We start from the raw sequence: 27,867 nt of genomic DNA on the forward strand, positions 1-27,867 counted from the left end.
ATATCAATGCTAAACAGCGGCGGCGATCAACACACAGCTGTGTTTCACGCTAATGTCCACTTTGAACCACTCTGCTGTCTGGTTGTTCATCCTTGCAAAGCACTTTGCCTTTCTATACATAGTGTTAATGATGTTAGCAACTTTAGCTGGGATTCCATAGGACTGAAGAATATCACACAATGCATGTCGGTGCAGGCTGTCAAATGCTTTTTGAAAAAAATCAAAGAAACGGATGGACAGACGATGTACACACGGTATATTAATTTGAGCTGTGTCTGAACCTCTAATACTTTGAGCTTTATCTATCAGAGATACTGACTTTTCACATGCAATTTATATTATATTGCTCTCTAAATTCATGCCAAACCAAACTCTGTTTCCTTTGGCTTGTATGAAACTGTTTTGTGGATGAATAGTATTTGGTACTACTACTAAATTCTCTCTCTCCTATGAAGTCTCATATTTGATACTCTTTTCTTAGTGGATTCTTTGCTACAACACATGTATTTGCCATTAATTTTGTCTTCTGCCTTATATTATGCAAGACTAAAAAAGGTAGAGGCAGATCTTCTTTGTAATTCTCAACTGCTTCCTTTGCAAAACTGACCAAATCTAAACAAATTTAGGACATCATATTTACCAAACTATACACTTTTTTTAAAGCCAGTTGCTTCTGTTTATTGTTTTTATCCAGCTTCTATGGTTCTCTAGCTTCCACATGAGCAAATATTTTCCCCTACATGATACCACTGTACTGAAAAGTAATAGAGCAACTAGTAGCATTTTCTAGAGATCACAGGATCTAATTTAAGGCAAAAAATTTAGACTACTAAAAAAGTGATATATGAAGTGCATTATGTATGATGACTAGCTAAAGAGCTGAACATTGAGGTCATTTCTACTAAAGTGTCTGCATCCTGGTTACACAGCAATTAGTTACATGCCATACAAATTCCATTTTTAAAGGGCAATCTCCTTCATCTTTACACCCCTTCATGTTACACTACGAGTCCTCACTAACAGTAATTTATAAGTAAGCTAACATTTATTTTAAAGTAAATAATACACAATCTCACAGTGATGTGCCCTCCCCCATTCTTCTGCTCTCTTCTTTTGTAATATCTTGGTATGTTCTAAATGAATGTGGATTTTAAAAGGTGGCCATGAAAGAGGGGGGGGAAATTGGATTTCTGCCCTTTTTTAGGTCTGTGTGCATTTAATGAAGGCCTCACAGGTTTGTTTACTTTCCAGGGTTGTTTTTTTGTTTTTGTTTTAATTTCCTACTTTATATATATATATATATATATATATATATATATATATATATATATATATATATATATATAAAATCAGATCTTGACTGAGGAAACTAAGAAAATGGTGACATCAAAGGAGCCAAGACACTAAAAACTGAATAACCTAATGGTACACCAACACTAGGAAAAAAGGTTTTTTTTAAAAAAAACATGATTGGTAACATTAAAAATACCCACTAATGTAGACAGGTCAAACTGTAATTTTAACACATTAGTTGGTCAAAATTAACCCTCAGAAGGAAAGTAAGGTCCACCTCAACCAGCTAACACAAAACTACAACGCACTGCTTCTATATTATGATTTTAAAATGGGTTAGCTACCATGTTTTAAAAACTCACCGCTTTTGCCTAATGTAGACAGAGCTTAGGAGGTCAGGGCAGAGAAGAAAAAAAATTAAGAGTTGCTTTGCTCCTTGAACAAATCTTCCTCTTTTTTTCATGAGAAACAGGAATTGCAAAAGAATAGCACACAGAACACAGGTGCTGACTATTTTCTGAATGTTCACAGCTCCCTTTTGCACCCAGGGAAATCCAGGTGCTGCAGGAAATGGTGTACACTTGTGACTGCTTAGGCAGGTCATAAGCAGCTTGTTCAAAAAATGGATTTTTCTGTTTTTATTTTTCTTCAAATAATGACTAGTTTTCTCCTAAGTTGAACAATCATTTAAGATTAGCCAAGGCAGGTAAGGGGATGAGCTCATTTACAATCAAAGGTTCATATGTGTTGCTGCACAGTAGACCATTAGGAAGAGACAGACACTGAAAAGAAGCCTGCAGCAAAGAAATATTGAAAGTCCAGAAGCGCCTGCAGGAACAGTGAGGTGTCTGCGCAGCTGGAAGGACTGGGAATGATCGATAAGACACAGGGAGACTTGTGTTTGCATGTTAGGAAAGTACATACATACATACAGAACTGGGACAGAGGTTAATATTGATTTTGATCACTGGATGCTTTAACAATGAACACTTACTTACATCATTAGACCTCTACATTATGTAACAATTTCCCATATGCCCTACCCAGACTACCTATTCAAGCTTAATGACTCCCACCACTGCCACTCCCTTATTTTAGTATAATTAATAAGCTTCTCCTCTTCCTTCCACCCAAACATGACAGCATAAAACAGGCAGTTCAAAAAACAAAGGAAGCTACAGATTTACTCTGTTGGACAAAAACTACAAGCTGGGTTTCAAGTGTGATCAAATCACCTGGCATTTGGGAGGTTTTGACATTTACACAAATGTTGGTCATCTAAAAATTGGATGAAAAATCCACCTTTGGCATGCAATTTTTCAGGTGGCAAGCTGCCATTTTGTGCCCTGCATATGGTCAGTTTCAGTCAAGATGAAGCTTTTTAAGCACCTATTACTTAACAGGTTTTAAGATCTCTCCTTTTTCATCAGAAGAGAGCTTTAACATCAATTTTTCTTAGCCTCCAATTAGACTCCAACTGGAATATCCTCCATTCCCTTCTCTGTTAATCAGATTTATATTTAAAAAATCCCAAATGATATATCACAGACCCAAATCATTTTATACATAAGTAGCTATTTTGCATTTTAAGGCATTTTACCTGATGATGTCATTTCTGCCTCTATCATCCAACCCGGAACCAATAGGGCCGTCCCTCATTCTGAGAGGCAGCAGCAACATCAACTTCCAATTATTTTTTAGGTTTACTTAAGTTCTTTTTTCCAGACAACAATTCCATAGCCATTTCAAAAGGCACTTAAACTCCAAACCTCATGTCCAGCCTTAAATTACCTATGCTAATTAAAAAAATTATTACGTGTAACTGCTGTTATCCCTCAGACAAATGCTATTACAAGAATTCTGGATGAAACACTAAAGCAACGAAGTTTTTTTCTCTGTTAAGAGGCAGGCTTTAGGATGAATGTGGTATAAGCCCCCAAGCCAGCCATGTTGTGGTTTTATCCTCTGCTTTATGGCAGGAAACCATGGATTATTAACACACAACGCATTAAGACACTGATGTGTTTCAGAAATGCTGCCTCTGTACCTAACCATAAATTAAAATAAAAGGCCTAGATAGCAGATATTGAGGTTCTTGAGAGGGCCCAATTAATTGACACTGAATTGATGTTCATATAGGGACAATTGCTAAGTCACTAGGATGTCTGAGGAGAGAGTAACAAAGAACACTTTACTGACAAATAAAGCAATTAAAAGTTATTACAAAGGTTACAAAAGAAAACTCCCAAGACTCAATGTTGGGCAATCTGAACACATGAAATATTCCCACATAACATCTCAGGAAAAAGCTACATGGGGTACATTTATATGGAGGATACTGGTGCACAGACAATCTCATTTAGTAAAGAAAACCAACATCCTGGAAGCAAGATCAGAGTGCATCCAGATAGTACCAAGCAGTCCTCTCCTCGAAAGATAGCCCTGGATGTACCAGATATAGCTAAATCTATAACTCCCATAACAGCATTGTTGGAGTAACACAATCAATTTACCACCCACACATACACTTACATCTATAAAAATGTTCTACCCTGCTCTTGCCATAAGAAACAAGATCAATCTTTTCTTCTCTTTCAGTCAGATTGAAGTATTTTTCCCCATGCTGTTTACTTTCTGCATTTGACAGCACTTCGTGATTATTACAGAACACAGGGATAGAAAATCAATTTTTAAAAAAACAGGAAAATGTTACTGTAAAACCACGTAAATTAACAGTGAGACTCAGGATCACTTCTTAGAAAAGACACAGAAGTCTTTCTTCTGAATAGAACGGATTAAGGACCATTGCCCAGGTTGAGTATCCACTGGAACACCAGCTGTCATTTGTTTTTGTTTTACTATTAGTTTGTTTGGAACTTCATAAGTGCTAACATAGCAACTTGACTGGGTTAGAATTCGCTGCTATAGAGCGTATCAATTTATTAAACAGAGCCTATTTAGAAAACCACTGGATTTTTACATACTTCACATTTAAATTTCTTACCGATGAGTTCCATCCAGGTTTGATTTGTGGATGAAGTTCAGTTTAGCATCTGCCCAATACAGCTTCCACTCCTCATAATCCAAAGTCAATCCATTTGGCCAGTAAATGTCTGTGTTTATTATAACAGAGCGGCTTGAACCATCCATCCCAGCACGTTCTATCTTTGGCACTTCTCCCCAGTCTGTCCAATACATGAACCTACAATTTTTTTAAAAAAGAAAAAGGATACAAATTACGTACAAACCTACACTCAAATCACTGGAATTATATTCCAGTCAAGATGAAGGCTTCATTGCTCTTTTTCTACAAGAGACCGAGTTCTCTTTCTCTGCAGCTATATTCTACTGGGTAACGTACATACTTTCTATGAAACAGAACAAGAGTTCCTAGGTTTTACTTCTGTTTTTCCCTAAGATCTCTCAAACATCAGGCAATAGTGTAATTTGATATTACTCTTTTCAGGGTCTCTTCCCTCAGACCATCGGAGATGATGTTTGGGCAAAATTCTACACACCTTGCCTATAAGCAACAAAATTAAACAAGGCACACACACAATGTGTGCAGTCATAGAAGAAAATAACTCCTTTAATATGGATCACAGGAGGAGAGATTGTTTTAGTTGCAGGGATTGTGGGGGACAGTAACTGTATGCAGTGGCAGTAAAATAGATGTAATGGAGGGTTGTTTTCTTTGTTTTTTTCTTTGCTGGCAGAGTACTACTTCTGTGCAAACTGCTGTTGTGAAAGGGTAGTTTTAGAGACAGACAATCAGCTGACATGTTTTTAAACACAACCTGCCCTGTCTACACTGGATGACAAATCCTGATTTTTTTTTTAATTTAAAAAAAAAAAAAAAAAAAAGTCACACGAATGGGATTGTCTATGCTGGCAAACTGAGTTTTAAAACATATTAACACATGTTAATTAACACATTTTTAAATACTACTTAGGAAATAGAGTAGACAAAGATGTTTAAAAACATGTTACCTGGTCTTAGTTCATCCTACGAGGAAACATTGGGAAGTTAGCAAGTCCCCTGTATGTGATAAGGGAGAGGGAGGGTAGGAAAGAGTATAACGGGTGTCCAAACTGTGGCTCGGGAGCCGCGTGTGGTTCTTTTACAGTTAAAGTGCAGCTCGTGGAGCCCCCAACTCCCCTCCCCCCATTCTCTGCCTACCAGACTGGGGTGGGGAGTTCAGGGCTTCTGCCATGCAGTGGGGGTGGTGGGGCTAGAGGTTTCTGCCCAGCAGGGAGGGGGGTCTGAGGGCTTCAGCCCGACGGGGCACACATGTCGGGCTTGGCGCCGAGGGTCATTAAGTTTGGCCATCCCTGGAGCATAATCAGAAACTTCTATTCTTTTGCTGCTGGTAGGAGGAACTAACTCTACTCTCCTGGGTTGGGTTGGGTTGGTAACAGGACTTCGGACTAAACAGTATTTTGCACTTAGAGGAACAACATATGGGGCAAAAACTTAAACAGGTGGATAAGAAAGCCAGGCAAAACATCGCATCAACAAGGGAAAATTGCAACTCTTGGACACTTGTAGCACACAGAGCCCACAACATGTCAGTGTATGGTGCCCACATGTGAGAACAGAACCTGGCCACCCATGCTTTAAACAAAAACAGACATGCAACACATTTAAGAAACATTTGCAGATGAAGTTATTCTTGGAAAAGTTTATTTTATTTATTTCTATAAAGAGTCAGGAAATTCCAAGTCTCATTTTTCCCCTTAATCCATGTCTACAGACTCAAATGTGTGTTTAATACAATGCTATATCTGCAGACAGAAACGCACTACAAGGAACACAAATATTGCCCAATTCAGTCGCAAGTGACTCATTCTTTGAGGAGGGATTTTTCTACCTTAAATTCACACACAGCACGTGTGAATAGAGAGAATGTATGTAATTTCTCTAGACATGAATGAATGCCATGGGGGGATGAGTTATCTGTCAAAAAGAAAACAAATCTACCCTTACCTTAGAAAAAAATTGCTAAGCTGCACCTTTTTCAGGTCATCTGGCCAAGCTACACGGTAAGATGCAACTAAAACTTAAAGAAACTCAAGCAGCACTACAAAGAGAAGTAAAGAGGATTGGACAGGTTTTTTTAAAAAGCCCATCTGCAGCTGAGTCAAGTATTTTCCAAAGTTTCAGAGGTTCCAGGGTATGGAGCACCTCACCTGACAAACCCTTCAGGCTGAAACAGATAGCTCACTAGTTGCTATAATAGCCTCATTTCCTTCTCCCTCTCTCATCTTTGACACAAAATGCAATTATTTAAGCAAAACCAGGTGAGGAAAGCTCAATGACAAAAGTCCCCCAAGACTTCACAAACAGCCCCATTTCATTTGTCAGAGTACACACATGCCCACGCACGCACAAGTTCAGATGAAGATTTTATAACATTTCAAACCAATTCCCTTGACCTTTGTTCAGTTTCTCCAATATTTTTTCCCTGTCATCTGTTTATTTTCTTCTTTATGGTTTGGAAGCCTGCAGGTTTTGGTCCCAGTTAAACTCTGTGTGGAGTCAACGGACCCAGCAGAGCAGATGGCGGCACAGAAACAACATACGTGTAAGTGCTGTGCTTCATTTGAGAAACACAAGACTTGTCTTCATTGAAGAATTAGCTGAGGATCTCTCTCTCCTTCTGTTCACACACAAAAATCTCTCACTCCAGGGTGGTGGTGCTTTCAACCCAGGCTAGCTGGCCCAGGTTGGGTGCTGACTACAGCCTAGTTTCCGCATTCACTCAGGCTGCTAACTCACTTTGCCATGCAGACACAGGTTAAAACAAGCAAGTGCTGACAGTCCTCCACTTTCTTCCTGCAATTCCCTGTGTGCTGTGAAGGACTGACAAGTTTTGCCACAATTCACTGGGAAAGAATCAGAATGGTCCAACTTACTGCAGCACAAAGAACTGTGAGATGTGCCCCCACAAGTCCTAGCACCTCATATGAGTGAGTGCAGTGCCAGTGTGAATGCAGATGAGTGGACATATTTGAGTATGCCTTAGCAATGGGACAGCTCATTTCCAAACAAGGACAACTCAATGGCTCAAAATCCAGTGCTCATCACCCAAATTAACTCAACAATCAAGAAATATCCAAAATAACTTTGCTCACTTAAAATCAAAAGAAAAGGAAATGCGATGATTCCCAAGACTACAGTCTAATCTTTTATAGCTGCTTTAACAGAAATCCTTCCTCCATCTGTGACCAAGATCTGTTCATCAGAGTGGAGCCTCCTGCTAGCCATCTCGGGGGCTTAGCTCTCTCTTAGCCAGTGCGCACTCTCCAGTGTTGCCTCTCCCACTGTTGTCTCTGCCTGCAGCCCAGCCTTAGTACAAGTACTGCAGCATCCTCTTCCTGACTGTGTCCGTGGAAAAGTTATGATTTGTTAAATATCAATCTTGTTTATATGTAGGTATCATCTTTGTACTGTGAGTTATGAATGTGTGATATCTCGGTATCTAAAACTTGTGCTGTACTACTGGGTGACAACCTTAGGCAGATTAGCATCAGCACTATCCAGTCTGCTTGATGGCCCATCAAGGGCAATCAGCTATACAATGGCCCAGGAAGAGAAGCCCAGGGCTTTGCCTATGATTCAGTAGGACAGGTAGAGACATTCCTATGGACAGGGACTCCAAGAGCTTTTCACTGCCTGCCCGCACCCATGTGCTGTGAGCTTGTGTTTGAAACACACGGTGTACAAGTCACATACCAGATAATATAAAAGGCAGCTGCAACATCTCCATTTTGTCTTCATTCCTGCTTCTCCATATCTGAAGCTTTGAAACAAAGGACAGGCCCATCCAGGTGCTGGATGGAACACCAAAGGAACTTTGCAAGCCAGAACACTCACCATGCTGCTGAGAACTTGATATATATATATATATATATATATATATATATATATGGACTCTGAAGTCATGTATGTATCTTAATGCTTTGATCATTTAACATCCCTCTTCTTGTTTCTTTTCTTTTATTATAAACCTTTAGTTTTAGATACTAAAGGATATTTTGGGTAAGATGCAAAATAATACTAATATGGTAACGTGGCTGACCCTTTGGGGATCAGAAGAACATTTTGAAATGGGAACAGAGTTTTAAATAACTTATCTCTTTACTATTTAGTTGCCAATTGGGAGCCAGAGACTGAAATGCAATAAAGGGGGCTGTGTATTTCTTTCGGGGGAGAAGGGGCTTCTTAATAACCTGTGTGGGGAATCAGGAGCACTGTCTGTGAGTAGTTGGCAAATCTAACTTCAGTGTTACCTACCAGTTTTGAGAAAATCTGCTGTCATTTTGCAGCCTGCCCTGACATTGGCACATTTTCAGGTCAGCTACTCTAGGCACATAAGTAATTACAAGAGCAGAGTTTAGAACATGGAGAACTTCGATCACTTAATTCCCCACACCCCATTTATTTAAAAAAATCATGCATTAGAAAAGAATTCTAGTCTTAAACATTAATGATCATCAGGAATGTTTAATTGGATCGAGTGTTGGAGAGCGAGAGAGCGTGTGTGTGAGCAAGCGAGAGAGAGAATGAATGTAAGGACATCAAGGTTAACGATAATTAGGATAAAATACAACATGGCTTTACAAAAGGTAGATCTGATCTCCTTTTTTGAGAAGATAACAGATTTTTTAGACAAAGGGAATGCAGTGGATCTAATTTACCTAGGTTTCAATAAGGTGTTTGATACAGTTCCACATGGGGAATTATTAGCTAAATTGGAAAAGATGGGGATTACAATGAGTATTGAAAGGTGGATAAGGAACTGGTTAAAGGTAGGACTACAGAGGATCATACTGAAAGGTGAGCTGTCAGGCTGGAAGGAGGTTACTAGTGAAGTTCCTCATGGATTGGTCCTAGGACCAATCTTATTTAACCTTTTTATTACTGACCTTGGCACAAAAAATGGGGATGTGCTAATAAAGTATGTGGATCACACAAAGTTGGGAGGTACTGCCAATACAGAGAAGGATCGGGATATACAGGAAGATCTGGATGACTTTGTAAACTGGAGTAATAGAAATAGGATGAAATTTAATAGTGGAAAGTGCAAGGTCATGCATTTGGGGACTAACAACAAGAATTTCTGCTATAAACTAGGGATGCATCAGTTGGAAGTGACAGAGGAGGAGAAGGACCTGGGTGTATTGGCTGATCACAGGATGACTATGAGCCGCCAATGTGATGTGGTTGTGAAAAAAAGCTAATGCGGTCCTTGGATGCATCGGATGAGGTATTTCCGGTAGAGATAGGGAAGTGTTAGTAGCATTATACAAGACGCTAGTGAGACCTCATCTGGAATACTGTGTGCAGTTCTGGTCCCCCATGTTTAAGAAAGATGAATTCAAACTGGAACAGGTGCAGAGAAGGGCTGCTAGGATGATCCGCAGAATGAAAAACCCACCTTATGAGAGGAGACTCAAAAAGCTTGGTTTGTTTAGCCTAACCAAAAGAAGGTTGAGAGGAGATATGATTGCTCTTTATAAATACATCAGAGGGATAAATACCAGAGAGGGAGAGGAATAATTTAAGTTCAGTGCCAATGTGGACACAAAAACTAATGGATATAAATTGGCCATCAGGAAGTTTAGACTTGAAATTAGACACAGGTTTCTAACCAACAGAGGAGTGAAGTTCTGGAATAGCCATCCAAGGGGAGCAGTGGGGGGCAAAAAACCTAGCTGGCTTGAAGATTGAGCTTGATAAATTTACGGAGGAGATGGTATGATGGGACAGACTAGTTTGACAATTGACTGATCTTTGATTACTGGTGGTAGATATGGCAATGGCCTGTGAACGGATATTAGATCGTGTGGGTTCTGAGTTATTACAGAAAACTCTTTCTTGGGTGTCTGGCTGGTGAGTCTTGCCCAGATGCTCAGGTTTTAACTGATCACCATATTTGGGGTCGGGAAGGAATTTTCCCCCAGGGCAGATTGGCAAAGGCTCTGGGGGGTTTTCCGCCTTTCTCTATAGCATGGGACATAGCTCATTTGCTGGTGGATTCTCTGTACTTTAAAGTCTTTAAACCATAATTTAAAGGACTTTAATAACTCAGTCATAGGTTAGAGGTTTATTACAGGAGTGGGTGGATGGGGTCTGTGGCCTGCGTTGTGTAGGAGATCAAACTAAATGATCATATTGGTTCCTTCTGACTTTAGAGTCTATGAGTCTGTGAGATAAGGGAAAATTTATACTTTATTGTGGTCATATTTAATTAGATTTTTACAAAAGCTAAAAAAGGGCAACTGGCCATAAGCTGTAGGCACCCTTGACAAACACAAAAACATAATACTCTAAGAGCAGATATTTTATTTTATTATAATCTATATAATAAAACCCACCAGCAGCAACCCAGGAAATTTAAAAGCTCAAATCTTCCCCTTTCCTGCCCATTCCCCAATAACCCCCATCGTGACAATTCCATCTCACTTTCAAAGTCTGAAAAAAGGATGAGCTTTGCTCTATGTCTTGAGTGTCAGGAGATTCAGGCTATTTCAAACCAAGTATGGAAGCATATCTCAAAGAAGCTCTGCCAGCTGCCCCATCACATTAATCCAGTGTGGCCTCAAGTGCCTCAAGCATTCTCCATACTGGCAGTGAGGGAAGTGGTCTCTCAGATAGGTAGGCTGGTCGGCCATAAGACATGTAAGGATTTATAGGTTAAAAAAAACTGCCTTAAACTTCACCCAGAAACCAAGAGACAGCTAGGCTGCATCACACAGCACTGCTGGACTATGCTCATACGGAGATGCTTTGGTTTCCAAGTGGGTTGCCACATTTTGCACCCACTTCAGTTCCTGGATGGTTAAGGTGTAGCCCCGGAGGTAGAGCTCAATGAAGCAATCTAGCCTTTGTCCCATCAAGGCACGGATGACAGTTACAAGGTCTGCATCCGGCTGCAGTCTACTCTCTGTATGTAAATAAAAAGCTGACTTGGTCATGCCCCTACCTGATTTTCTAGTAGCAGCTAGGAACCCACTGAGCCTCCCATTGCAAATCGGACCAAGAAATGGTGGATAGACACCCTCAATCATAGGGCAGACATTCTTGCCATATCCTCTGGTTGCTTCCCCACCCAACTAAAAACCACAGCGGTCTGAAAGATGAAGTGTGATCCTGCTGTCTCTCATCTATGCCCATGTCTCACCCAATCACTAAGCAAAATCACTTACCCATTTAGGCTAAATCAGATGAAATGGAGATAAAGCATACTACAACTTATATACGCTTTAAAAAATCTGCCCACAAGTTTAAGGGGAAAAGAAAAGATTGATTGCCTGAACCATGGAAAACAAAATGGTTTTTCGACCCATCTAGGTCATTTGGTAGTTTGCTTGACTATGGCTCAGAATGATGTTGATTCAAGTTCCAATTAAAACAAACTTCACCTTAGAAAGTTTACATCGACTGCAAAAATGCAAAGAAGTGGCAAGCCCAATTCTGCATTCAACAAGCACACCTTCAGCTCAGCCTAAGTTGCAGTAATGGCTGGAGTAGAAATTAATTTAAGATCAAGTTTTTAAACTCATCGGCCTGAAGTTGAAGACGTCAGTAAAAGTGGCATGGCTGTCAAAGATTCTGAGCACTCAATTCCCACTGAAGTTAGTGGGAGCAGAGCGAATTTATCACTCTGATAATCAGGCCACTTTATTTCAGGTGCTCAAGTCTGGATTTTTAGATACCTAAAGTTTGGCACCTATGAATAAATAATTGAGCCTTTGTCTTTAAAACATGAAATCATTTCTATATTTGCTCTGGGCCAGCCAAATGAATGGTATAGATAATGCAGTAACTACAGCAATTCAATGGTAATGAAAACAGTAATCTTCTTCAAACTTGTTTACATAGTAAACCACTTATAAAAAACTGCTAAAGCACTCCCCAACTCCGCCCGCTGTTTCTCAACAGTTTGCTTGCTTTCAGCCAGACTGTGGTTATCCTCCTCCCCAACACAAGTGTGGTTTCAACCAAGGAGCCTCAGTGAGGAAAATCAAGACTGAATCACCTCCTTGGCCATTTTTTCTTATGACACAAATAAAACTAAGTATGAGTGCACATCAAATTCTTGATCTCTGAATATAAAAGAAGGAAAAGTGATTGCTCCATCATGCAACATTAAATGTAAAGAAGCTTTTACACCACAGAAAGTTAACATGTTTGTGCTTTTCTAATTGTTTCTTTTACAACAATGATCATTATCGCATTATTTTTAATGAAAATAGTTTTTACTCTCACAGATCCTTTACCTCTATTACATTTCAAAATGAAGTCATGAAGATGTCACCCTCATGACATTTGCAGGTAACTAAACCAAGTCAAACACAGGGTTTTAACTATTGCAGATCTGAAAAGAAGCAAGGCCAGAGGAGAAAGTTCTTAAGAGAAAATGCCAACCTAATTAATAACTGCATCTTGGGCAGGTGTGTGATTAAGTCAACTTAAAGAATAGAAATCCCTCTATAAAGCAATAAGACTTTCTAGAAATTGGAACGTGGAACCTTTCAGCTATAGCCCAGCAGTTTTGATTTCTCCCAAGTTGGTAATGATCAAAAGAGATTACCCAATCAATGACACAGAAAATCAACTGAAGTTCTCAGTTCTGTCTTTATAGATAGAGGAAAAAATTGGTAACAGGGTTCTTATTCCAAAAAGCTAACAAACCATCCACATTATAGGAAAAATATTTCAGGTATGCATAAGAAAGCATGCTGAAAACGAATGTCAAGATTAAATACTGTAACTAAACAGTTATTTGTGACAGTGGGCACACAAGGTTGGAAATTCATCACCAACCTCCACCAGCTTTGTATCTCTCTGATCTATAATGCCTTCCAATGGTGCAGCAGATTCTTTCAGCCCCTACTCTCCATCTGGAAAGGAGGCCCCTGCTCTGAGTATCTTTAAAATGACAGCCCACGCTGTGACACACACAACAGTTCCTTCCATTCAGTGAACCGAGATTCTGTACACGATACTTAACTGATTTTAGGCCAGTTAATTGGGACACCTCCCAAGCAACCATTTACCTTACCCAAAGTCATTCAATGCGAAAGGCAGCTGCTTGAGTGGGACAGCCAATTATTTGGTATGGCCCTTCTCAGTGAATGATCCAACTTTCCAATTATGCTCGTTTCAGTCCCTAAGAACCTCCAAGCTCTGCAGGGACTGAGGCAGCAGAGGAGCTTCTAAAACCATTCCAGGCTCTGAAGCGTATCAACCCCTGTGGAGTTTATCAACTCTGTGGTCCCTACAAAACTGACTACTGCTCCTCAGTACAACTGCAGCTCACCTAATAATGGAGCAATATGAAGCCAAAATGAAATGCCATCCACTGGGACCCTCCAGATGAATGTACTGAAGCAGGCAGGGATTTCTAAAAAAAAAGACTATGAAAATTACCATATAGTAAATGTATGTTGGCTATCTAAGATTTTATTGGATGGCAGCGGATCACTGGAATTTTCCTGTAATTGACTTTGCAGAAGGCATTTTCATGTTTCTTTTTAAGCAGCTGCAAGTTTTGACAAAATAAATCATGGGAGATCATTCTGAATTTGCCATTGTATTAACCCAAAAGAGTCAAATTAAAAAATAAAATAAAACAAAATTAAGGATCCATCTGAATTTCCTGAGAACACATTTAATAAAAGCATAGAAATGGAGCACCAAAAGAACGTGGTAAATGCATATATGCGATGGATAAATTATTTTCAGACATCAGAAAGACTGTCAGTGTGAAATTTCTCAACTTAGTGAAAGACTCAGAAAACACTTTTATGCTCCCAAATGAAAAACCAACCAATCAATAAAAAAAAGCACTTCAGGTCAACATCTTGTCTTTCCCCAGTACTGCCATAAAGTCATTATCCAAGTTAAAATATTACAACGGGTCAACCTGAAAACAGGAACTAATACAGTAGTCTCATTTCCTATACAGAAAGAAATGACTGAGTTTGTGAAATCCACCCTTATAAACCATGGATAGTCAAAACAACTCAAATGTGCAGGCATTATATAATCACTTTAGTTTAAATAATTCACTGGCTGTGATATAAAAAAACCGAGAGGAGGGGTTGCTTTTCATTCTCATCAAGACTTTAGTGAGAGTCCATGAAAAGTAGTATTTGTATTTATTTGAAATACAAAAGTCCTGTCCAAGCAACAATTAGAACAACATTAGTAATTGTTGCATTTAAACATGCGTTTTTCCTAGCAGGGCTCTGACATTTTTTTCTTGAGCAAGGTAGAAAATATTTTTGTTATACTGGTATTTAAAAAACCTAGCAACCCTGCTCTGAACTAATGCACTAATGCTATTACAAAGGGGCAATGAGAAAAAATAAAATAAAAGCACAACGTTACAGCTCTGATTTCAGGTATTTACTGTAAACTTAGGATTTTGATTGTTATCAGAAGTCAATCCTAACAGTTGCTGTGAATAACCATTCACTATATCACGTATCCACGCAATGTCTAGATGGTGTTACTTGTCAGCTCTGTGTTCCTGGGGAACCCTGGCACAGTACTCCCAGCTTGTCTGATCACAAAGGACTTTCTCCTCTCCCCTCCCCTACCTGGACCAGAACTGATGAGAAGAAAGACTTACAAAAAGCAATGAAAATGCAGTGGGAGACACACCTAAACCCCTCCGGACAAGGGTGACAGGATTAAGCCAACTCCCCTAGTCTCATTTGCATCAAAGATGGGACAGGGAGACACCTCCATTAGCAAGCATAGTGGAGAACAGAGGTTCCAAGGCAGGGACTGCACTGAACTCTGGGACCAAGAAAGCAGGGGAGCACTGCATGATGGGAGATCTCTGCTCCAGATGCTAATTGACTCATGCCTGAACACACCCAGCTCAGCAGTTATCACACCAATTCTAGTAATAAATCCTTTATTGGGCTCCAAAATACTGAATCTGCCTGATTGCATTATGAGCTCCTTCAAAGTAACATCGCCCATAGCCAGGAATGATCAGTTCCTATTGTCCAGGATAAACAAAACAACTCTGGTATACTTCTTTGAGTCACCATTTACCCACAAACAAATCTAGTGTTCTCCCTTGAACCATTGTTGTTTCCCTACAAAACCCCCCACCCAAGCTCAAGTTTCTGTTCTAGTGCTTGGATCCAAACGCTGCACAAGTTCCACTGGGACTTCACCTTTTTCTGACTGAAATACCTTTACTGATTGTGTTGGGGGCTCTGCTTCTCTCAAGCACTCCGGACCCTAAGCTGAACAGCTTGTCAACCTGGGAACCTCAACCGGTTCAAGCTCCACCAAGTGGTGAGATCCCAACTCTCTTCTCTCTCTCTCTGGTTAAGCCCACTTTTATCCCTCAGACTTAATTTGATCTCTCTCTCCAGGTATAACCTTCTAAACCTGACTTTTGTAATCAAACTCAGGCTTGGTTAACACTTACCCCAACCATTCGGCGGCCGTCGACGGGAGTTACGCAAGGTCTCTGCGTACTTTGCATAACTCGCGTCGACTGCTGTGCTTCTCTTCTGCACGCTGTCTTCACTGCACTGCGCCGACGGGAACCGTGTTCCCGTCAACACAGAGCTACGCCACTTGTGGGGATGGATTAACAGTGTCGACTTCTGGATCGACTGAGCGGGTCTTCACTGACCACTCAGTCGATCCAGATAAGTCAATCTGACGATGCGACTTTGCCACTGTCAGTGTAGACACAGCCTTAGACTAGATTTCCCCAATACCCCAAGTGAAACCGTGTAATACTGTAATTGTTTGGTTTGTTTGTGTCTCTTTGGATGGCTATTACTTAACTAGTATCATAAGTTTTATATACCTGGTAATAAAGTAGTTTTTATGGTGAAGCTGGTTGCCAGATTCTCTCCAAACTTAGTTTATTCTTTCGTGTTCTCGACTTCCTTATTTACGCTGCAGTCCTCTTACGTAAGCCAAAGATCCCCCTAATGCCCAAAAACCCTGTGGGGTCTGCTCATCAAGGGAGTTACTACTAGGACAAGTGTGACATAAGATTGGGGGGACGGTGCTGAGTCTGTGGCATATGGAGGTGTCAGCTTGGAAGTGCTGATTGACCCTACCTGCTCAGACATACTTTGTTAATCTGTGTGTGTGTGAGGGAGTGTGAGAGAGAGTGAGAGAGTGTGATTCTGGGGCTGGAGGAACCCAGCCCTGCTGAACTAAGCTCTGCAGGGTAGCTCCATTGGGAGGCAAGGACTTGCAGATGGGAGAAATAGAGCTCCATATAGAAACACAAGTGACACAAGCAGCACATTGATAAAATTACAAAGACCCCAGATAAATGAGCGCACCCCAAGGTTACAGGCAAATCTGGTAACAATGGGGAGAATAATATTCCTTTGATCTCTTCTGAGAATTTGATCAAATACACAAGTCCTAAAGGGGACTCATTTTTCCTGTCTGCTTTTCGATGCACATGCTGAAGTCTTCAGACAGAGGGCCCAACTCTAGGGCCCTCTCTCAGGTATTAATATTCAAATTTATAATTACTGGAAACATAAGTGTACAATTCTAGTTAAATCTTTTAAAGAGAGAAAAGCATACAGCTGTCATTTTGGAGCCAATATCTGTTCCATTCATCCAAACCTCTTAGGACTAGACTGTACCTCTCTCTCCCCCAGGAGGATGGAAGCTGTACTCCTCTTCCCCCCACCCCCTTTTTTAAAGCATTCTGAAGCGGAAGTTCAAATTAAAAAAAGAAGAATGGGGCAAGATAGCAAAATTGTTATTTAAAGTTAATATTTAAGTTCATAGCACAATCACCATTGTTACTGAAATCTTTCTTTATGAAATGCCCCATGTTCAATTGCAGCAGAATGCTCCATCCTCAGTTCCCAGATTCCAAAAATTTGGGGTTTTCCACAGCTACCTCTTCAGTAATGGCAAAATTCAGGAAAGCAATTGTTTAACTTCAAGCACGGACTTAAAGTCTTTTCCTGAATTGGAACCTTAATGAGGACAAAGTTAGAGAGTGCAATAAATTACTCAAAAAAAAAAAAAATCAGTATCTGTACAGTAATTACACTGCACAATAACCTGACACAACAGATGAAAACGATGGAAGACGACAGGTCAGTTTGCAAAATACTGTATAAACTTTGACACATGCTTGAGACTCAACACTGCCAATCAAGTAATCTGCATGTTCACTTGAGAGAAAAAATAACCACACAGAAAGGATTGAATTGTTGGCCGCCTGAGTGTGTAGCTGAGAGCTGAACAAAAGCCAACAGACATGCTTTACAGAGCTGAAGAGAAATCTTTCCCAGTTTTTTCAGTCATTCCTCATAGAGCATATAGTGAGAAGCATCTGGGAAACAGACAGAAATATGAGCTGAAATTGAGAATTAAATCTCTTTCCTCCCCCCCACCCCTTTGTTCGACAGTACAGGTAGAGTTTGAGTGAATCCTTCAAATAAAAACTAAATATGTCTTTCAACATTTCCAATATAAAAACTTGTCTTTATAAACAAAGGAATATAATTCTGCCATTTCATATAGCATTGGGCCGGACCCTGACAGTCAGCAGCCAGCATGCAACTTCTCCATTCCTCTCCTCCATAAAAAAGAGTCTTCATTATTTAATCATAATCAAACCTGTTTCTTATGCTTCAGGAGGCAAAAGCAGAGAGCTCTGCATTAAAAAAAGCCATTAAAATGTATGTGTTTCTCTTTTTCTTTCCTTCGTACACCACAACATAGCATTTCAAGTTACTGTTCACACTTATCCTATGAGAATTGTCAGAGGCCTTGTTTATACTAGGAGTTTGCCAGTACAGCTATACCAGCTCCTCTGGCACAATGGAACTCTCAAGAATAAAATTACAGTTCATTTGTGCAGGAGATAAAACTTAATCTGGAGGCAGTGCAAGACTATGGAACGTCCCCAAAAACTGAGGACCATCACAAACTTCACCACTTTTCATTCCAGGTGCAAAGTGCATTTCTTTGACCTTGCCTTCTCTAAGGTAAACACATAGCAAAAGGTGCATTTATCCAAACACCGAAACAAGACACTCCACTGCATGTGCTTCTCCCTTTGGGGAGAGGATAGGAGAACAAACAGCATATGTCAGATGTAAGGTCATTTTGCTTAATGAGCTACTGGAAAGTGCTCAGTTACTATGGTAGCGAGTGCAGCAACAGAACCTATACAGAATCAAATGGTAAACCCTCCTAATGTAGACACAGCTTATACCAGATGCACAAAGAAAATAACCTTTTCCAGCAAGAGAATTTTTCTACATCTACACTAAGAGCCAGTGAGAAATATTTTATTTTTTTTAAATCACACTCATTACTACTTTTATTATACCAGCAAAAGCTTTTGGTGTAGACCTGGCCTAAGTGTAACAACTTCTTAATATCTTAAAATCTTAATTCAAGATCACAAATGGGTTGTTTGCTTTCAGTTTTGCCAGATTTTGTCATTGTTATCATATGGGTGAACATCTCATTGGGGAAGATTCAGAACTAGAACAATAGGGGGTGTTATAGGTCGACAGTAAGGGGGAGAAGAAAGGAAGGTAGGTGAGGGTAACAATTCTCAGCTGTTAATTTGGTCTCCTGGAGTACTAGTTTACTCCAGACATCTCTGCTAGGCAAGGGAGACAGTATAACTGAGATGTCAAAATACAGTACTTGCATAAAAGGAAACAAAGTTCACAAATCTCAGTTGCTTCTTACATAATGTATCGTACTTGTTAAATTTTATTTTAAAAACCTCCTGAGGGAGTCTGGTATCGCCAAGAATCTAAATCAGGAAAGAAATTTTACCCTTCTCTGATATATTTTTTTATATTCAGTACACACAATTTCCCAAAGCCATAGAGAAACCTCCAAGGAGGAACCAGCACTTAACTCACTGCTCTGAATTTGTAATTGTATTGGTTTATTCCCGCAAGAGCATAAGTAGTCTTTTCCTTTATCAGAGTATGAGCTTTTGCCTATGTTCATTTAGGAGTCCTGATGGAAAGTTAAGTTTGTGCTTGGCTACCTCTAAAACCTTTCTAAAAGGGGATTTACTTTATTAGACAAACCTAGGTCTTGAATGTTCGAACTGTTGACTATGCGACAAAACAATTCTTCCCTCAACCATGTTCTTAGCTGCTAAAACAGGCCACAGAATTCCCTAGAAGTATTTGTCAGAGAAGAAATTCTAGGTTTAGACATCTTCAAAGGATTGTCATATTTCTTCCACAATCTCCACGTTCGCTACATATAGCAATTCTCCAACAAAGTATAGCCTGGTGAGCTGAGCTTTGAATGCCATGTCAGCTAACTGCCATTTAAATCAAGGATCTTTTCTTGGTTGAAAATAAATTTGGCATGATGCAAAAGAAGAATTCGACACCATAAGTATCCATCATTAAGCAAGGCCACTGTCAAGCGGAGAATCGGCAACATTTAGTAACATTAGTGTTAACTCTGTATTAGCATCCTTACTTGCAGAAAGACTTCCCAAGTTTCTGTAACTACCAGACGAACACACCTACTGAGCTAGTCACATATGGCTGGTTACAAGGAAAATCCTAATGCTTTAAAGGATTTTTTTTTTTAGCAATTATTTAGCTTAAATGGACTCTCTCTCTGTTCTGGAATCATAATGTGTGTTTTTGAGCAGAACCAGAAGTTGTTTACGAAGCAGCCCATGTCAACACATTGTCTTGGTCTGACTTTTCAGTTCCCGCACTAGTGGATGAACTGGCAATGCACTGATGATGCAGTATTGGGAAATCTTTGGAAAATAAGTTCCCAGGAAAACAAGATTCAGTTTTGGCTTGCGACATCGTTGAGCCCAGTCAATTAGCCTCAAAAAGCACTCCCTGGTCAGGATAAGATTCTTTCCTATGTGGCTGGTTTATTCTAGCACTTCAATCAGACTACAAACACACTAGCTTAGTCAGGATCTTATATCACTCACCCTCTGACCAAAGAAGTTGCTTCTCCTGATTGGGGTTTATCTCTAATGGTGGACCACACATATAGATACCTTGTTTAGATAAACATGGCAACACTTTGTCTTGTCAACTCATTATTTTATTGCAAGACTTGTGATATTTGGTGTTTTACTTAAAGCTCTCGTTCCTGAAGACATACGATTATCTGACAATCTCAGCTTCCGTATAAATAAAATTAAGTCCTCTTTGTTGCAGAGAAAAGCTTGAAAATGTGACTTGAAGTGCACATAAGAGGCTCAAAAATAAGCAAATATAAAAGGAACCCTCAATTTTATTTTTAACTCATCATTTTTAAGACACTTGTGATTTTTGAATATTTGGCATTGACAGTAAAAAAAGGAGCAGAACTTCCTTTGCTTTTCTGCTCCTTGTTTTAAAGTAAACAGAAATGGGTACTACACACAGACTAAAAGATTACATTAGAAATGGCTCTACATTCCATTATTTATGTGCACCTGGGATTCAAAAGGTTAAAATCAATTCAGACAGCCTGACAACCCAAGCCATGATCCGAGTGCCCATTGAGCATCATATAGGTCATTAACTCGCCCTTCCAGTAAGCTACTGTATTCAAATCCACTTTTAAACACAGAGATGAAGTGAAAGGGGAAACAAATCTCACTAACCTTAACTCCACCACTACCTAAGCACAGACAGGCCTCACTCAAACACATTCTACCAAGGAAGGAAGAAAAATCTCTACCAAGCCACACAGAAGAAAAAAAAATCCAGTATGCATCCAATCACATGTAAACCAAAAACACTGTCAATTTAAGTCTGTGTATGTTACTGAATAGCTAGAAAAATGCTGCTCATTTGCTACTGGTTTACACTAGTTAAAATTATTCTGTTTCGTTAAAAAAGTCTGTTTTCCAAACTAGCAAAGAGCATGCATCTCCTTTCCTTCACTAAATACATTTTACAAATAGAAAATAAAACACAGAAATCAACACACACACATTATACTTTGAGTGGAAATAATTAACGGCAGCTTATTTTAATTCTGATCACAAACTGTGAAGAAAAGAGGCATGAAGGCTGTAGATACGGCCTCGTCTACACTACATGGTTAGGTCAGTGTAAGCTACCTTGCATCGACCTAGCTGTGGAAGTGTTTTCACTTAAATTTAGCTTCCACCAACATAAGTGCCTCTCTGTGCCCGTTTAGTAACACCCCCTCCACGAGCAGCACGGAGTCACAGTCAATGTAATTAGGTCGAGACAGTGGCTCTATTTGTTTTCTTGTCAACTGTTGCTGGCTTTCAGGAGCCATCTCACAATGCCCCACACCGACAATACAATTGATACAAGCGCTCCTGGTGAGGACGCTCACCGCCAAAGGATTTAATAATTATGATGGCTGCATGCCAACAAGTTAGGTCAACATAATTTTGTAGCATAGACATGCCCTAAGATCAGAAATAACTGAAGAATTAAAAAATAGTTAATATAGAGAGCACTAATGTAAAGATCTATTCCAATACCTAGCTCTGGTTTCCACACAGATATACATTATTGGCACCTACAGATTACACACCTCATTTAAAGTCTTCAGCCTCATGTTAGCCAGAACTAACAGGAGTTCTTCCACCACCCCAATCAACCATCAATGTGCAGTCATTCAAAATGCCTTGAATTTACCTTCTAGATTTAACAAAAGAATAAAATCTTCAAATAATCTGATGGCTAAGAACTGATGGGAAATTGCAACTAGACCTTCAAATACGTAGAAAACAATATATTTGTACACAATATATACTGTCAACATGGTTCTCTTGGTAGCATATTCCCTTTTGAGCCAGCAAGTCCCCCCATTCTGTGCTCATATCCAAAGCACACGCTGAATTTTCTGAAGGGGATAAGGACTCAAATGTTCAGTAATTACCTCAGATGAACCATGAGGTCTAGATGTCTTCAGCCCATCTTTCATAGCTGTAGAAATACGATTCTATGGAGTTTTTTTTTTTTTTTCCAAGTAATAAAATAATCCCGGTGTCCAGCTCAACAATAATCCTTTTCTAAATAAAACTGGTTCAGATGTCTGCAGCCACATGCAAGTTTTTGCCACATTCTAAGTATACAATGGTTACAACATTTGTCTGCATTGTCACCATGCTAGCATTTATCTTCATAAAACAGGTATCTGATGGATGCAGAACGGTTTGCTAGAAAATATGAGCTTCTAATTGGTGGACTGGTCCCTTCCTTTTACGTACTGGTTTGCTCTCCTCTCTTTCACCAGCATTTACACTTAATTCCCACTCTGCAAATTACCCCTCTTCTGTTACACCCTTCCCCCACTCCACCATGCACCCACCCACACTCCAAGCATCTGAAGCTATAACTGTTTGCCTAGGGCGGCCTTTGGGTATGTGGCTTTCATTCACATGAATTTATTTTTAGCTTTGATTTTGTTCTTGGGCCAAAGTAATAGTTTAACTCAGTGCAACTCAATATAGTCAGGAGAACTTGGAAGTAATGTTCAACTTACTTATTTAAATATTCTCCCAGCAACCCAGGAAAAAGAACAGAGCATTCAGAGGAAAGATTAAGAAGTTGAGGCCTGCAGTGCACAATGCCACAAAAGAGTAAATGATGCAACTGCTGATTTAAGCTGGGAGCAGTATTTTTATTAGATCTGTAGAGTGGTGGTGGCTTTCCTCTTTCAAAGTTTTTAGTGCCAAGATGCTTTCACCCCTCCCACCCGTCTTTATGTTTCCATCCTACTTTGTGACCTGCATTCTTCCCAATATAGCTTTGTTTGGAGGGGGGGAAACCCATGTTCATGCTGATGCCTGCAACCTGCTCTAACTGAAAATGTTTCCTGCTCTCGATGGCCCCATTCTGTATGTTTTAAGTCAAAACAAACACGTTAGATGCTGATCACGTTAAATGGCTTGTATGTGCTGTCCTGAATTATAACATCTCAATCACAAGATCCGACATCTGGGTCACTGACAATTCCAAGCTACGGTGAAGGATACAAGACATTTATCAAGCATTTCCTTTCAATTACAACTACATACAATTAATAGTACTTTATTATTACAACAGAATCTAGAAGACCCAGTAGAAACCACTGTGCAAAGGGCTGTAAAAATACATAGTAAAGTGAAAGACCCTGTCCTAAATAGTTTACAATTTAGGTTAATGACTAGAACCAACAGCTGGATGAAATAAATGGATGAAGGTGAGGGACTGGGAAAACAAGGTAACAATACAAGTGAGTTTTCATATAGACTAGTTTTCAAAGGGGTAGCCGTGTTAGTCTGTATACAGCAAAAACGAGAATCCTGTAGCACCTGAAAGAAACAAATTTCTGCGAGCATAAGCAGGCTTCACAGCAGAACCAAGTCTTAAGGAAACATCTAAAGGAGAATCATGTAGAAGCTAGAGCGGGGGTGGCCAACCAGTCAGAGACAAAGAGCCAAAATTGGTAAATTGATGCAAATACTGGGCTTACACTAGTCTGAAGACTGATACGTAAACTGTTGACTTCCCATCTTATTCTTCACATTCACACTAGATGAATTTTAAACTACCCATTTCCTGGAGTTACGTTGTGTCAAGACATTTGTTTAAAGGTCAAACTTCCTAAGTTCTCTAAAATTGACATGCTTTGTCAGATTTCTTTGAAATTCGGTGTGCCTCAAGAAGGTGCAGGCTAGGGTTAGTGACCTAATTTTGGAGTCATCTGAGCCACCGCTTCCAATGATCCAAACTCTGAAAAATAGTCATTTAAAAAATAAACCCACCACCACCATTTCTAGGTGGGGATTTTTTGCCCAGAGCTAGAGATGAGATGCAGGTCAAAATGGTCTCAGAGTAGGTCTACACTTAAAACGCTGCATTGGTGTAGCCGCATCACTTAAGTGAAGACCCTTCTACACTGATGGGAGAGAGCTCTCCCATTGGCAGAGTTAACCCATCTCCCTGAGCTATATTGACGGGCAAAGCTCTCTCATTGACTTATACTGACATAACTCCTGGTGTAGACAGTACTAACTAGATTGCTCAGGGGTGTGGATTTTTCACACCCCTGAGCGACTTATTTATACCAATTTAAGTCTGTTGTGTAGACCAGACCTCAACCTGTTGAGTTTTACCCATGGTAGCGCACAGCGCCAACTAAAACTTTCAGAGACCCAAAATGACAACACTATTTAAGAGTATGTACATTCTCACACTAAACATGAGCCAATACAGGAAAACAGCTAGAGCAGCGGTTCCCAACCTTTGCGAATGTGCGGACCTCTTTTCAACCTCCAAACATTTCACGGACCACCACATGCTACTAGTTGAAAAACAAGTTACAGTAGTAGGTTTTTAGAAACGATATGAAATTATTTTATTTGAAATTGTACATTTCCTTGGTGAGAATGTTCTTATTTTTCTTTTCCGTGGACCCCCTGTAGTAGCCTCATGGCCCCCAGGGGTCCGCAGACCACAGGTTGGGAACCGCTGAGCTGGAGGATTTACATGCCCACCTTGTTATGCACGTTAAAGCTCAACTCTGGTAACTGCTCTAATATCTGAACGGTTACTTGGATTGCTTTCAAATTTGGTGTACCTCGTGGGGGTGTGGGGTAACACTAGTGATCCAATGTTGGAGTGATTTGACCAACAAGTTCTTGAGTTATAGCCCACTGCCCTCTACCCCCAGAAGTTTCCTTCTGCTGCCTTTGTATTGTTGAAGTGAGATGTCCTAATGACTGGATAAGTCAGACACTTCGCTGAGTTTCATGGCTGTTAACTCACCTTTCAATTAACACAACTAAGGATAAATTAATCACAAGCCACCACCTAAGACAAAAGAACGGGGAGTGGCTGGAGGTTGGCTACAATTCGTGAATCATGGGTGGCAGTTTTATTTTGAGGGGAATGTGATCAAAGTATTTGGGGCAAAACAAAGTAGACATGTGACTGCTTGACATTAGGGGATGGAAGAGTGGGGAAGAGGGGTTTGGGGCTGCAGCAAAAGGAGGGGGATGAACAGCAGGGGAGACAAGAGGTAAGGGACACACCAGCTCTGCCAATGTACCCCAACCTTCGAGCACCCCACAGCTGTCAGTGCCCCGCAACCACTGTGCGTCCCACAGCTGTCAGTGCACTCCGACCACTTTGCACCCCACAGCTATGTCAGTGCATTTCAAGCTCTGCCTGTGCACCCCATCCCCCCTGCACGCCCAAAGTCTCTGGGGGGGAAATTAAACATGTAAATGCCTGCAGCAAAGGGGATAAATGGGGATGGGTTGTAGAGGAGGGGAGAGAGGTTGGGGAAGCTCTGTGGTTACGGACAGTGAAGGGGCACGAGAATGGGAAGGAAAACATGGGGGTGAGTGGCAGGAATACTGGGGCAGAATTAAGGGCAGGGACACCTGTCAACCCTACATTCTCCCCTCCTGTGTGTGCGCCCTGATCTGGGGGGGCTATTGGCCCTCAGGTGGAAGGGGTCTCAGTCTCCTTTATTTGATCTGGGATATAGGGGGGCCTTGCCCTGCTGCGGATATCTGAGCCCCTCTTGCTGCTCCCATCTCCATATACAGGGGTTGGACCCCTTCTCCATGTCTCCACTCAAACTATATGGGGGGGGGCGCGGGCATGCCCTCTGGGGAAGGTCTGAAGCCCCCTCTTTGCCTCCCATGGGACCTGAACCTTTGAGTGAGAAAAGGAGCTGAGAAAGGGCATACTTCATGCATCTCACGCTCTAAAGCACTCAGGAGGGGGCTGGGAACACCTGCGGAGAGTAATGGAGCAGTTCACACATCTCAGAGTTCTTGTTTCAGGTTGTATTCATCTCCATTCAGCTGAGAACATCCTACTGAGATGAATGGGCCACTATGTCCCCTCCCAAGCCTCCTCCCCTGCAGATGGATGTGCAGGGTGCCCTTTCCCTCCCTCTTTCCCCTTTAAAGGAGGACACTTCTAAGTGCTCTAATATCCATCCGCACACTTGCAGGGACTTTCTTCACATTTGTTATGCCTTGTGTGAAATTTGTTATGCAGAGTAGGGTTAGTGATCCACATCTGGGGTCATTTGAACCAGGGGTTCCAGAAATATAAGTCCTGAAATAAATAGTCATTTTTTAAAAACTTTCTAGGTGGGGGTACATGGGGGAGGGTAGAAGAGAGCTAGAGATCAAACTCTTTGCTGTGATGAGGATCAAAACAGCCTCAGTTGGTCAATGTTCACCCCAGGTAGGAATGGCATGCAGCAAGTCTTTGGGGGACCCACTCTGAGGACAGTATTTAAGAACAAACTCACCTTCTTTGCTTACACTAAAAACAAGGAGAGTTCTGTGGCACTTTAAAGACTTTGCTTACACTGATTTGCCATCTGGAAGGATTACAGTGTGCATGCACCAATAAAGGAAAACCCCATCGCAGGGTTTCTATATAGCCACTTTCTGGGTTGCCCTGGGTAGTTTGAGGGAACGTTCCCAACAGCACAGTACATGCTTCTTCCTGATCCTGCAGCAAATTAATGTGGTGTTACAGAACACTGAGCTGAGCAAAACCCAAACATCAGAAACCCAGGAAATGCAGAGTTAAGGTTGTAATGCCCAACATGCCCCTTTCTCACACACACACACACACACACACACACACACACACACACACACACACACACACACACACACACACACACACACACACACACACACACCTCCTTTTACATACAACCCAGTCACTGTCACCCCTAAGTTTCTGTGGACAAAAGGCATACTCTCATACTTAGCCAAGTCCCCAGAAAGCATACATGTATACAATTTAAGAATCACTTCACAACCTCTTACAACTCCCTTACACTTAGGCTGATCTCCACTAGGAAATTAGGTCAGTATAACTACGCCATTCAAGGGTGTGAAAAATCCACCTCCCTGAGTGACAGTTAAATCGACATAATCCCTGGTGAAGACAGTGCTAGGTTGATGGGAAAATTCAACCATCAAGTCTAGCTACGGCCTCTCAGAGAGGGTGGAGTACCTACACTAATGGAAGAAACCTCCTGTCAGCATAGATAATATCTTCACTGAAGCGTTACAGTGGTTCAGCTGAGCTGGTGTAGTATTTTAAGGGTAGACAAGTCCTTACTCAGAGCATACCACCTCACCCTAAACATTCACTTAACTATCATTAAAGCATTAGAATCCTGTCATACTCCACCTGTTATGTGCTATATTGGGGCAGTGCTGAATGAAGGCAGAGTTAAGGGTGTATGGGAAACCTTAACTCTGAATTTCCTGGGTTTCAGAAACTTGAGTGTTGCTCAACTCAACATTCTGCAAAGGGATGTCATACCACCAAACAACCCTAATTCTGCATTAACATCATTTTTTGTAGCTATTGGGAGGGATACTTCAATGGCTAGGCAGCATAATGACCCCCGCTACAGGAGTGCAATTGGGATAGCGCTATAAGGACCAGGATGAGAGTCCCAGGTTGGGATCTATACTTGGGGCTGAAATCTAAAAAAGCAGTTAAATGTCTGAGTTTGTACAAAACTTTGTGTTTTTTTTTTTTTTTTTTTAACATGTTGGTAATATTATACTACAGAGA

The 27,867-nt window shown here is 40.6% G+C and overlaps 1 protein-coding gene across 1 annotated transcript in view; it reads right to left on the bottom strand.

The window, feature by feature from the left end:
- LRP6 (LDL receptor related protein 6) overlaps positions 1 to 27,867 on the bottom strand; it is a 154,683-nt gene that overhangs the window by 80,284 nt on the left and 46,532 nt on the right. Inside the window, exon 3 of the mRNA XM_067531046.1 lies at positions 4,298 to 4,495. Coding sequence (XP_067387147.1) covers positions 4,298 to 4,495 — 198 coding nt within the window. The remainder of the gene's footprint in view (positions 1 to 4,297; positions 4,496 to 27,867) is intronic.

This window comes from Emydura macquarii, unplaced genomic scaffold, assembly GCF_026122565.2.
Source record: "Emydura macquarii macquarii isolate MOO-44397 ecotype Brisbane River unplaced genomic scaffold, CSIRO-AGI_Emac_v2 contig_3122, whole genome shotgun sequence".
Taxonomy (NCBI): domain Eukaryota; kingdom Metazoa; phylum Chordata; order Testudines; family Chelidae; genus Emydura; species Emydura macquarii.